At 42.4% G+C, this 13841-nt stretch overlaps 1 protein-coding gene across 4 annotated transcripts in view; it reads left to right on the forward strand.

Annotated features, from left to right (window-relative positions):
- The first annotated feature begins 5570 nt into the window (after positions 1-5570).
- The window catches only part of POC5 (POC5 centriolar protein), a 29588-nt gene continuing 21317 nt past the window's right edge, over positions 5571-13841 (forward strand). For 2 of the 4 annotated variants that reach the window (XM_064736086.1, XM_064736085.1), the window contains exons 1-2: positions 5593-5631; positions 10799-10898. In XM_064736086.1, the coding sequence (XP_064592156.1) occupies positions 10815-10898 (84 nt within the window). In that variant the 5' untranslated portion in view covers positions 5593-5631; positions 10799-10814. Of the gene's footprint in view, positions 5632-10798; positions 10899-13841 lie in introns of those variants that run through there. The other 2 variants (XM_064736087.1, XM_064736088.1) reach the window with 2 other exon arrangements.

Below are 13841 nucleotides of genomic sequence, written 5' to 3' on the forward strand. Positions count from 1 at the left end.
ACCGGATCACGAGCAGAGCAGCACGGTTTGTTGCCCCCTGGTGCAGAGGCGATGCAGAACTCCTCGCTGAGCGCTGCGTGAGCGAGGGCTGCGTCACTGCAGAGGCGCCGCTGAGCGCGGCCCGCGCCGGCAGCGCTGCTGACTCACGGCTCGGCACGGAGCCGCTCCGGGAGCGCGCCCTTCAGCCCGCGGCGAGGCGGAGCGGGCAGCGCAGCCACTGCAGAGCTGGCCCGAGAACAGCGAGACGGGAAGCGACCGCTGCAGGAGCTGAAATTCAGCATCCAAACCAGAATGCAAATATGCATGTTTACAGCTGTCAACAGCCGACACGTTGGTCCTGCCATAAGATGCTGAAGAGATGCTAGAACATTCTGACTGCTATACAATCTCTCACGTAAATGGGCAGCTCTTGGAGGAAGGGTCACTGTCTACTGCACATTAACCTTTCAAATGTTTCCTGCGCTTCATTTGCCAAAAGTGTCTGTGTTTTATGATGGAAACATCATCCAAAAAACCTGCCTAGTACTCCTTTGTGTAAAGAACCTCTCAAAAGTGGCAAAAGCAAGAACAGTGTGCCCATTTCTTAAAGATAGAAATAAACATCACAATTCTTATTAATAAAAATTGTGTTTTCCTTAGGAACAGATTATTAGTACAACCAAGCTTGGAAAAACTTTAACTTACTTTTAACAGGAAAGGTTTAATTGCTGCCGACTCATACAAGAATTATATTTCTACCTTTCGGTAAAACCCTGTATGCTGCTGCAAGGAACTATGACAAGTCCAGCGTTTATTCCTCATGTATGATTTTCAGTAGCATATTTCAGTGGGAAGTCCTAATGCTAGTCTTGGAAGAAAGCAGATGCTTTGCCTTTTACAGTCCCCCAATACTCTAGAGCATGCTGGTGTTCTATTGTCCCTGCAGCTAAATATGTCATCACAAATACGTTGTACATGAGCACCCTGTCACTGAAAGATCTCTAGGGATGTCGATCTTTTAATATCTTATGAGAAGAGATTTCACCTGTTCCCTACAGTTTAAAAGGAGACAAAAATATTCCCGTGCTTTTTGGCAAAACTATCGACAGATCTGTTTTGTTATCACACTTGAAAAAAAGAGAAGCTTGAAAAACAGGTGAATGCATACTTACCTAAGGTACTGTAAGAGAAGCATTTTTTTCTGTGTAACTAAAAATCTTTATCTAACATGTCAATAAGCAATTATAGCAGAAAAACCATCCTTGCTATTCATGAAAAATCTCTTCATAAATTCTGTCGTGATAGGTTGTCACTGATGGAGAAAAGACTGATGACTGACTGATGTCAAAACACTTATTTGAGTGAAAAACACTCAAATGCTCTGGGAAAAAATTTTTAAATACATTTGAACATGCTCACTGGGCCTTTCATATTTATAGGCTCTTCAACATTGTCTTGTGTCTGTCAAGTATAAGCTAAAACACCTGTTAAAAAAAAAAGGAGAATATATTTTCACATAACAGCAAATACTAGACTCAAGACTATTTTCAATCTCTAAATACTGATTACAATTCCCTTGGATACTTTTCTGAAAATCAATATATATTTGATATATGCACTAACCATTATATAAGAGACAGCATAGTCAGAATAGTATTTTACAAGGCAAGAGGGGGATCACAGATAGAAGACAGAGCCCTTTAACACTGAGGTGTTCAATATTCACAAGGTAAGTTTGTTTCTACTATCAGCATTGTCACAAGAAAAAATGTCAGTAATTTCCAAAATGTCTGGAACAGCACTGCCACATTGCCCATATTCACTGTGGTTACACATTATTTTTCATATAGAATAAGGATTTCAATTCCGTATGAAATAATGATATTTCGAAAAACGTTTCTTAATGCAGTCAGAACAAAAAAATTACTGTAAGGCTCAAAATGAGTGATCTGTCAACCATATATTTAATATTTCAGTTCATGTGGTGGAAAAGGAATGGTCCTGGACCACCCAATTACAATGGTACCACTGCACAAGGCGGTAGCCATAATGTGACAGTCCTTTGAATGTAAAGGCCCAAGAGATGTAGCTTAGTGCCTTCTGCCTGGCTCTCTGCCTCCAGACACTCAACAGTTCTCTCTGAGACACCTCGAGCCATGGAGCACAAGAAAGATGGTGAGACCACACTGCACAAGGCACAGACCTACCTAGAAGCCAGGGCTGCATCGGAGATAGATCTTGTGTTCACACAGCAAACACTCAAATAGATAATCTGGGAGAGTCAAACAATAACCACTCTGTATCCACTCGTAAGTTATAAAAAAATATCTAGTCTTCCATCACATAATCATGATACATACAGGGGGGAAATAGAAAACACTGGAGATGTGTTTCAGCAACCTACAGAACTACAGAAAACAATAAAAATTCATTACTGTTTCATATAAACTGGATTATGTTTGTTTTTAACTTTGAATTCCTCAAAAACTGTTTCAAGGAAAGAAAAGGTGACTTTTCGGCATTAGATGTGTTAATGACATTCAATCAGTTCAGACTCCTGACTCCCTTCTACCTGTTTTCTTCAAAAGCTCAGAACAGTACCTGCTTCAAAACTAATTCTTAATCTGCACAGACATGCATACTTTTCCTAACTTCAACAACTACCGCAGCATTTGCTTGGCTAGAGCAGCAGCAGATCAACATATGGGGTCATAAAAGCATAGAAAACTCTCCTTCATTCTGTGAAAATAATTGTACATTCTATTGTACAATAGACTCCAACATGAAAGATGGAAGGTATTTTTTAAATACAATTCAAAATCAGAAAGTTTCAACAGAAGGTTTAATCAGATACACCATAAAATACCCAGTGTGGGAATAGGGTAATTATTGTCATTTCATTGGTCTCTAACTACCTACAATTATCCCTTTATACTAGTAATCAGCTTGATACCATTTGATCTCCTTTGCTTTTTATCCATCTAATTACAATGTAGCAGTAGATGTTTGCATCACAAAGACTGGTTTGAGTACCCATTGCAAATTCCTTCCATTTCCAAATGTCTGCATTTTTCCAAAGATGTAAGACTGAAAGCTAAACACATATTTAAAGGCTATATTTCGTGTTCCACTGGTAGTCATGTGTTTAAAAACTATTTTATGAAGAAAGGTTCATCATATTTTTTACACCAGCAGCAAACAAAACAAATTAACCTGAAAAGCATGATAGAAACATATGTAATCTCTCAATTTTTATAAACAAATAATTTGGTCTGAGACAGGAAACGTGATCTTTTTCACGAGCATGGACCAGTTCTTGTGACCTTATGTGAAACACACTCAGAAAAAATGGTAGATTTGGAGGTTGCTTTAGTAGTTAGAAGTCTCAGAAGGGCTTGTCTGGATTCCATGATTTGAGTTGATCTTTGGAAGATATTCTCTCTCACTCATAGCTGAGTGCAGCCTCCTAGAACACCAGACATGCGTAGAGGAGATCCTGTGACCAGACATCTTCCATGGTTCATGGCTACAAACACCACTGTGCCTCCTGCCCTTTGCCATGAAGGCCAACTCAGCCCAGTCATAAACAGTATTGGTTTATTTTAGAGTTAAGGGATGATCCAGTCCTACAAATTCATTGCTGTTAGGGTATACAGCAACAACTCCACTCCACTTTGTACAGAAATACTTTGGTTTTCTGGTTTATTGCAACATCCTCCCTCAGCTATGAGCTTTGGGAAAAGCCAGCTGTGGCAGGGGAAAATAAGGTATGCTTTGCTTCAGTGTGGACATTGGTTACCAATATGTGAATGACAGGTTCACTTCAGCACTCAGAAAAGGGAATGGGAAAAGGTCTGAGGCCAGTGCTCCTGCAGTCGTTACAAAATGCAGTTCCTTTTTACCTCAAATTTTATCTTAACTGGAACTGATCCTATCATAGATATTTGCAACCAAATTGATTTTAAAAAATATGTATTTCTGAAACCACACACTGCTTTATGCTTACTGAAATCCATCTGCAAATGCAGCCCTTCCATTATGTGTTTCTGGAAACTAACATAAACCAATGTCATTGTAGGCCTTAATGAAACGAAATGACTGCACAGTCAGTGACTCCTCAGGCTGGAATTTTTTCTCATCAAATCATGCTGATCTTATCAGATACTGCAGTTAAAAACAACCTTCCATTGCCACTTTGTCTAAATGAGAACTTCAACAAATGTTGAAGTAGGCTTCTACTGTGTGAAAAGGCTCACTTTAGGAGGTCTTAAATGCCTCTAAGAGAGGTGAAATTTTTTGGTGGTCCTTACTTGCTCAACTGTTTCACAAGGGCAAAATATTCTGGAACCAGGTACATGTACTGCTGTGAATATTTATAAAGGGCAAATAACAAGTTACAGTTTTGTGTTTATCTGCGTATTTTATGCCCAACTTATCTTTTTCATGTTATCAGACAATATATTGGTGCTATATAAGGTAAGATCTCATATTACAGAGCTTGACCAGAAGGCTTGTGGCACTAGCATGCTCAGTGCCATGCTGTAGCCAGAGCTCAGTGCTGTAATTTTTAAATAATAGTGCATCATTTTCAGTGTCACAGTTTGCATTATGGAAAGATCAATTACGATGCTATCAAGTTAAAAGAACGCCGGAAAACGGAAGGACTCTCTACTCTTTGATGTTAAAATCTTCAATACCCGCTGTTGTATTTCTGTCTATTACAGCGCAGAGATGGCAGCGAGGAGGGTTATTTGCCCCAGTGGGGTGTGTGACACACTGCCCTCCCACAGGCTGTGGATTAGCTCCGGAATCCATCCCGCCTGCCTACGCAAAGTTTTAGGGAAAGCCTGTCCTGGAGAGGAATGCTGGAAACTACAAGCCAAGACCCCCTTCTGCAGCATTACTGCACAAATTATTTAGAAACCCTGCCCGGCGACGGTTTATAGCTTCATTACTAGCACAGATGGAAGCGCTTAAGAATGAAGGAATTCCACCAAGGAATTCTCTTTCCCCGTCTCCTTTTTTTTATTTTTTTCCCTTTTTTTTTAAATCTTCATTCTCCACAGGAATGCCCGTCAGCACCTGCTGTCCAACACGCAGAAACCCAAGCCCCCCACCACAACTCAACCTGGCACGGTACCCTCCCCGGCACTGCCAGGAGGGCCGGCGCAGGGCGCGGACGAGAAATGCGGGCCCGCGGCACCCGAGCCCGGCGCGGCACGGCACGGCCCGGCGCGGCACGGCTCGGCACAGCCCGACACGGCTCGGCACGGCCAGGCCCGGCCCGGCGCGGCACGGCACGGCACGGCACGGCACGGCACGGCACGGCACGGCACGGCACGGCACGGCCCGGCACGGCCCGGCATGGCCCGGCACGGCTCGGCACTGCTCGGCTCGGGACGCGCCGCGCGCCCCCGCCGGCACCCGGCCGACCCCGCCAATCAACGTGCGGCAGGAGGCGCCCGCGGGCGGGGCGGGGCTGGCGGCGTGCGCGGCCCCGGCCTAGCGATTCGATTGGCTGTTTCGCCTCCAAGCCGCCCAATCGGAGGGTGCTTTGCAAAGGAACCCTGAGCCTATCGCAGCCGTGGTTCCTCTTCCGCTCCGGCAGTTTGAAACCGTCGGGGCCGAGTGCGGCGCGGCCGGGGCCCGCAGGTGAGCGGGGGGGGCCGGGGCCGCGCCGTCCTTCCCGCAGCACACAGCCCTGCTCCTGCCCGGGGCCGCGCCGTCCTTCCCACCGTACACAGCCCTGCTCCTGCCCGGGGCCGCGCCGTCCTTCCCACCGTACACAGACCTGCTCCTGCCCGGGGCCGCGCCGTCCTTCCCACAGCACAGAGCTCTGCTCCTGCCCGGGGGCCGCGCTGCGCCCTCAGCCCCACCCCGAGTTTCCTGGGGGTGCCAGTGGGCACTCCCTGGTTGGGCTGGTTGCCTTGAAAGCTCTATATAAGAAAAGGGAAGGGGAATCTCCTGTTCATGATCTACTGTATTCGCGGCCGCCTGACTACCCCTGTGTCTCTCTGGTTTCTGTGGGACACCCCGCGGATTGTCGCTGTTTGTCCCCGGCTGCTATGGCAGCCGCGATGTGGGCGCTGTCGGCCTCGGGGGCAGCTGTGAGCTGCTGGAGTGAGGAGTTGAAAGCGTGAGCAGCGCTGCTTTGCAAGGGGGTACGGCTAAAGGCAGGGAATATTCTTGCCTCTACTGGCAGAAGATGTAGTTCTATCAGGGACACTGTAGTTCTATCCAGGGACACTGGCAGTGGTCCCCAAGGCTCGGTACTGGGCCCAGAACTGTTTAGAGTTGGATGACATGTGTGAAGGGGCAGATTCCTGCTCAGCAAATTCAGTGAGAACACAACGCTGGGAGGAATGGCCAATGCTCTGGAGTGCTGTGCAGCCCTTCAGAAGGGAGAGATGGGCAGAGAAGAACCAACTGAAAGTCGACAAAGGCAAATGAAGAGTCCTGCACGTGGGGAGGAACAGCCTCAGGTACCTGGGGCTGACCTGCTGGGGAGCAGCTCTGTGGAAAAGGACCTGGGGGTCCTGGTGGACAAGAAGCTCTCCATGAGCCAGCAGTGTGTCCTGGCTGACCAAGAATGCCAATGGTATCCTGGGGGGCATTGGGAAGAGCACTGCCAGCAGGTCATGGGAGGTGATCCTGCCCCTGTACTCAGCCCTGCTGAGGTCACACCTGGAGTGCCGTGTCCAGTTCTGGGCTCCTCAGAACATGAGAGACATGGAAATCCTGGAATGGGGAAGCAGAGGCTACAAAGATGATGAGGGAACTGGAGCATTTGAAGAGGAAAGGCAGAAGGAACTGAGCCTGTTCAGCCTCAAGAAGAGAAAACAGAGAGGAGACCTCATCAATGTCTCTAATTATCTGAAGGGAAGGTGCCAAGGCAATGGAGCCAGGCTCTTTCTAGTGGTGCCAAGCAGTAGGACAAGTGATAATGGGCAGCCACTGATGCCCAGGAAGTTCCACCTGAACATGAGGGGAAACTTCTTTATTGTGTAGGTGACTGTGCACTGGAACAGATTGCTTAGAGAGGTTGTGGAGTCTCCCTCATTGGAAATATTCAAAAACCACCTGGATGCAATCCTGTACTCTGTGCTCTAGGATGACCTTGCTTAAGCAGCAGGTCTGGACCGGATGACCCACTGTGGTCTGTTCTGACCTTACCCGTCATTCTCTTTCCTAGATGTTGAGTCCTCTGATCCAATGAAACACTAAATTATTTGGAAAGCATCATCTTTAGTTAAAAACAAACCCAAATGCACAAAAACCTGAGCACAGCTTAATTAATTCAAAATTAAGGAGGAGAGCAATGATGCTGAGTCAGAGCAAGGCCTTTATAATTGCATCCTGTTTCTTAAAGCAGTTGTATGCTTATGGTTTGGAAGAAACTGCTGCTGTTAGCAGGGATCTTTCTTTAATGAAGTCAGAAATATATTTTGGCAGATGCTTGGATAAGTTTAGAAGAACCTGGTAAGCTTGAGGATGTTCTTCTCACTTGTCTTTCCCCATATAATGATTTGCAGCTTAGCAAATTAGTTTGTTGACCCAGAGGTGGTCCCTTAATATCCCTTGATTTCTTTTTTAAGAACTTATCTGGTATTTTGTGGTACTTAGTGCTTGTTCACTGAGATCAAAGCTGACAGGTTATTCTTAGGCTGGCTTGGCTGAGCAGGGATCTTTTTCTGAAGCTAAGGCAAAAAAGGAAAGCATATGCCCAGTGGAAGCAAAGTCAGATTACCTGGGAGAAATACAGAAATTCAACTCTCCATGATAGACAAGAAATTTATGTGGCCAGAGCTCAGTTAGACTTGGAGCTGGCCAGTACTGTGGGGGACATAAGAAGTAATTTTTAAAAATATGTCAATAATAAAAGGCAGTCTAGAAATAACATGATCCTGTTACATGATGAGGATGATCACCTCACAAATGGGGACATTGACAAGGCAGAGATGAATTCTTTGCTTTGGTCTGCAACATTGATGCAGTTATAGATCACAGCCAGGGTGGATTCATGAGAAGAAGTCCTGCCTGAGAAACTTAATTCCCTTTTATGACAAGGTGACCCATCTACTTGATCAAGAGAAACCAGCTGATGTGATCTTTCTAGATTTCAGTAAAGTTTTTGGTACTGTCTCTCACAGTATCCTTCTGGAGAAAATGTTGGGCACACAGTTGGAAAACACATTACATAATGGGTGAGTAACTGGCTCATGAGGTGGGCACAGAGGCTTACAGTGAACAGGGTGGCATCAGGCTGGGGACCTGCCCCTAGAGGGTTCCACAGGGCTTCATCTTAGGCCTGGTGCTTTTCAACCTCTTTATTGACTTGGATGCAGGTGTTGGAGTAAGTTTGTTGACAATACTAAATTAGACAGGGCTGTTGATTTCCTCAAAGGCAGAAAATCCACCTGGGACAGGGCAACCCTGGATGTAAGAACAAACTGGAAAACATCTCCACTGGAGTAGTCTGGTGAATCCTGGTCAGTGGCAAGCTGAACATGGTCAGCAGTGCCCTGGCAGCCAGGAGGGCCACCCGTGTCCTGGGGACATCAGGGACAGCATGGCCAGCCAGGCAGTGGAGGGGATTGTCCTGCTCTGCTCTGCACTGGGGCAGCCTCACCTCGAGGGCTGGGGGCAGCTCTGGGTGCCACTGTGTCAGGGAGACATTCTGCACTTTGAGAGCATCCAAAGGAGGGCAGTGAGGATGGTGAAGGGCCTTGAGGGGAAGCTGTATGAGTGACTGAGGTCACTTTGCTTTGTCACTTGTGGTGAAGGAACCTTTTGAGTTTTGGAAGACCAGAGAGTAGTTTCCGTGATAAGTAGAGAGCTAGATCTACTTGATTGCATGTAAGGGGCATGATCTTAGAAAACTGAAAACAGAACTTGGGACGGTGGTCTTAAGTTACTGAACAAACAATTTTTAGAACTTCTGGTTGCAAGCACACATATAATTCCTATAATGCTAGATAGTTGGTTCTTTGTGGTCTTCACTAATGCAGGCACATCTTTGAATAGATACAGGGTTTTTAGAGTAGTCAGGATCCACAATTTGAGAAACCATGTAGGAATGCATATGAAATTGAAGTTGACTTTTTAGGATTGCAGAAGTGTTTTTTGGTATTGAAAGACTTTATCAGCTAGAAGAAGGTAGAGTGCTAGTATAGAGTTATTTCCTTGTGTATAGAGGCTAAAACCAAGGATATATATATAAGGAATAACTCACGTGAGAGAGGAAAGGAGAAAATTATCAGACCAGGAGGCAATGAAAAAAGTGTAGCTGATGAAAGTAGTATGTCTTCTGTTATCTACTCCTAGATGTACAGGAATAAAAAGTACAAAGTAAACCTTCATTAGACTCCATTTTTATACCTTAAAAATGTGGTTGGTATATGAGGGTTCAGAACGAAGCAGAAAGATGGTGATGATGTCTATTTGAACCTTGAACTACAGGAAATCCCAGCATTTGAAACTATCATTATATTGTTTTTTAAACATCTATCATCAGCACAGAAATGAGCTTGTCATTCTGAAAGGTGTAAAAATATCCATGGCAGAGAGACCTTTTGTGGTGCAGGAAGAATCAGTGTATAGAACAGCTCAAAGAGCAAAAGGATAATTAATTTCTATCTGTATTCCTAAATAGAGAACTATGTGGGGGGTTTGATACTTTGAGAAACATTGATGGTGTTTAAGTAGGATATTCCTGCCAGTTTTATGATGGTGCAACTAGCAATTTAAAATTTACATTTCTGTCAGAAAATGCATCTGTTTAAAAAACAAGGATATTATAATTGACAGTTGTAAAGATCTCTCTGAAAATAATTTTTCCTTGCAAGTTGTTTGCTACACTGTACAATCAGTCAGTTCCTCTGGTTATTTATGGTGGTATGCCTTCTCTCCTAACAACTCCTTAGTCAATGTGTCTAATTGCCTTTCGTGTGCATCAGGCACCTATATCACTCTGCCATTCATTCATTTAAAAATTCACCCTGCTTTATACTCAGTTTCCCCTCATTTTGTAATTCATCTTTCCCTCCTCTGCCATATTCTTTAGAGTCCTTTTCCCTTTATTCTGTCAAATCTTATCACAAGAGCTTCAGTTCTTCACTGAAAGACCTATATGAGGCTGTATTAGATTAAAAGATACATATATCTTTCACAAGGTCTTCAAGCTTATTATCAATTCTTCAACATTGCCTACTTACCAAATGTGCAAAGAATGCCTCACTGTCTTGCTAAGAAATTGCTGGAATGATTGATATTTATTGAACCTAAGGTGTTACTTGTCCTTCCATAGCTGTTCATATTCCTGGGCCTGGAACTCAAAATGGTGATGGGAGACTGATGTTGACCAGTGAGATCCGGGGTATTTATTGAACAGGAGTGTTCAGGGCACTATCTTATCTTGAGCTGTGGCTGAGGTAACATAGTGGGTGGGCACAGTGTAGCTTGTACATTCTTATGTTGCTCTGTAGGAATTTTATACTGAAACAGCCTGATAAGCTAAAAGGCAGTACAGTGTGAATAAAAATGACACAGGAGTATATCTGTAACTGCAACAACTGACATTGTTGCTTTGGGGTCTTTTCTTGTTTTCTTATAAGTTAGTGAAAATATTTACATTATATTGAGTATGGTTTGGATCAGAGCATTTCCAGCATTATATAATGAGACTATTCAATCAGTTTAATGCACAGAATGGGCATTGATCCAGTTGTAACAGCAGGATCTGTTTCTGGGGAAAATGTTGGTGAATATATATTTATGTACTGAAACTGAAAAATGAAGTTCAGCTTCTACTGTTTTATAGACTTACTTTGTGCAGAATGTCATCTGATGAGGAGAAAAACACAAGTCCAGTTTTCCCAAATGACTTTGTTCAGGACAGTTCTGTTTCTTCAGATCCTCAGGTAGGACAGAGGCAATATAATTTGATTTACTGTCATGACATTTTATTTGGTAGAGGATAACTGTGAGGAAATCTAACTAAATGTTCATCTTTTTTCTATTTTACGTACATAGGAAAATAATAAAAATATTAGTGAAAAGAAACAAAGTAGACTGCAAAAAATACTGATACTAAAGTATGTTCAGTTAGATTCCATTTCTGTGCATTTCACAAGAACTTTATGTAAAAATTCTTACCTAAACTTTAGACTTCAATCTGCTGCAAGTAAAATAGGTAGTTTTCTCAGCTTTTTTTCCTAGTGTTTTTCTTTATTTGTATTAAGTCTTATCAAGAAGCCAGAATTTTACACAGTGGGATAGAAACTCATGACTTTTGAGAGATGAAGAGTAACTATATTTTAGGCTTTCCCCATGATTCAGTTTTGTAAAAACTGAATTTTTTAAAATGGATTTATTTTCCTTGGAGTAGTATTCTGGCCAAGTTAATCACAGAAAGGAAATTATTGCTTTTTGGTTTGTTTTTTTTTACTTGCTGCATCAAGTACATTAGGACATTCTGTAACTATAATACTGGGGGTTGCCTTTTCTGTGCTCGTGATGCTTACAAGAGGATGCAATGATACTGGATAAAGTCTTTGTACCATTCTTTTGAAAGCAGCAGATTTTCATAATTTAATAATTGTTTATTCCTATTTGCATAGTAGATTGTGTGATTTTTTTCCTTCAGTAGGATACAGTCCAAACCAGGACGGTTTTGGCAATAACATGTTTTGCTAGTTGCCCTGTAGAAGTGCATCTCCACATTTTTCAGGTAGTGAAATGGGCATATACAGTAGCAACACTGTTTAATTAAGGGGTTTTCTTCTTTCTTTTTTTACAATTTGGATTGACTTGTACCTTTAAAACAACTTTCTATGGGGCAATTAATTTCCGTAGTTCATGTACATCTCTATTTGTGCTTGTATCTCATGGATAAGTTTTCATAATCTTTGTTTAGGAATAGTTATGCATGTGTGTTTCCAATGCTTTTTGTAGTCAGAGAACAAGATAAAAGCATCATGCTACAAATTTTGAAGGACCAGAAATTTCTGTTATGACCTGGTTGTGATTATCAAGGAGGCTCTAAGGCCATCTGGTAGATAACGATAAACTTATACTGATGAGTGACTGTTTTGTGAATGAGAACATGTCTAGAGAAGAATAGCTCAGCTGGAAGTGTTCCATATCAATTGTTGGCCAAACTGCCTGACCATTTTGTGGCTGAGCAAAAGTTAAAGCATGTTATTACAGGGCATTGTGCAAATGCCTCTTAAACAGTGACAGGCTCCTGGCATCCAACACTCTCCCTCGAGGGGAAGCCCAGTCCAGTGTTTGATTGCCCTCTCTGTAAAGAAATGCTTCCTAATGTCAAATCTGATCCTCCCCAACACAATTTTGAACCATTCCCACTCATTCCATCACTGGGTCCTAGGGAGACGAGATGGGATCATCTCCCAGGGAATCTCTTCTCACTTCCCCTGCTCAGGAAGCTGAACAGAGCAACAAGGCTCCTTAGCCTCCTTTTCTCCAAACTAGACAAGCCCAAAGCTACCCCTGGTAGGAGTTGGTTGCTGTTGGAAAAGAACAGCACTGAGGTCACAGCTGATGAATAGGAATGTTGACAGGGAACTACAATACTCCATTTAGATAATTTTGAAAAGTCTGTTCTGTTTTGTTTGTTTGGGCCTTTTTGATAACATGTTGCTTTTAAGTAGAGGCCAGCTTATTACATTTTCATGACAAAGAAATCCACTGGCTCTTAGAGAATGTCCATTACTTATAATTGTTATGCAAGACTTTATCCATTCAATCTGTTCTTGTCATATTGTCTAGTAACCTTGACTACAATCCTTTGCAGTATCTGTAGATTTTAATTTAAAAAATAGAAAAAAATTATCAAAAAACATCTGGTTGGGTTTTTTGTGCCATTTGTTCACTGCATCTTCTTCTACAAAATCAAGGCATTAAGTAGTCAAAACTCCACAGACCTTCAGGTCATAGAATTACATTCCTGTAGTTTCATACATTAACAGAATTACTAGCAGTTGACAGAACAGCTTGAAAGTTCTGTTAAAAGCAGAACCACAATAATAAACCAAAGATATGTGTTTAATTTTATTATGGTTTTATTTTAAATGTACTGGTCAATATTGCATTCCAGTTGCAGCATACTTGTTATGGAGCATTTAAGACTGAGGTAATACACTTAATCACTCAGTGTTTCCATACATATTCCCATTGCTGACTCCAGGATTCTTTTTTGTGTGTCTTAAGTTTCTGATTACAACTGGGATACTGTGCTTTCTTTAATATTTGCCTTTCAACTTCATTTCAACAGTGTTGTAATATTGTAATTTATAAACATTTATTTCCAGATTTGTCACTGGATGCTGTTTATTGACACTTTCTGTTGGCGCGTAAGAGTGCGTATTCCTGTACAGATTGGATTCTTTGAGTATTAATAAAAGAATTAGAACTTGAAAAAAATCTCCTGACATAACTTGATACCCATATTTTGAATGCTAAGCATGTCTATAGTAGGACATATTGTGTGATAGTGAATAAATTGGGTGACTCAACGTGAGACACCCACTTGCATCTGACATCTAACCTACTAGGTCCTTTGAATTGATCATGGAAGCAGCTGGATCAGCTCTGTCTGAGAACTATCTTGTTTGTTGGGAAGAATTAGTTTTAAGTTGCTATTTGGTTGCATGATCTCTTAGAAGAAGACAGAGGTGTGATCTAACATCTGCAGAATCATTTTATTTTTATTAGTTAAGGCTTTATTGGCATTTTTACTCAGATGAGATTTTGCTGCAGGGAGTTTTGTATGGTTCCATGCAGTTCCTGATTGAGTAACAGATCTAAAGATATCTGTTTTCTTCTTTTGATATCTTATAAAA

Source organism: Zonotrichia leucophrys, chromosome Z, assembly GCF_028769735.1.
Source record: "Zonotrichia leucophrys gambelii isolate GWCS_2022_RI chromosome Z, RI_Zleu_2.0, whole genome shotgun sequence".
NCBI lineage: Eukaryota > Metazoa > Chordata > Aves > Passeriformes > Passerellidae > Zonotrichia > Zonotrichia leucophrys.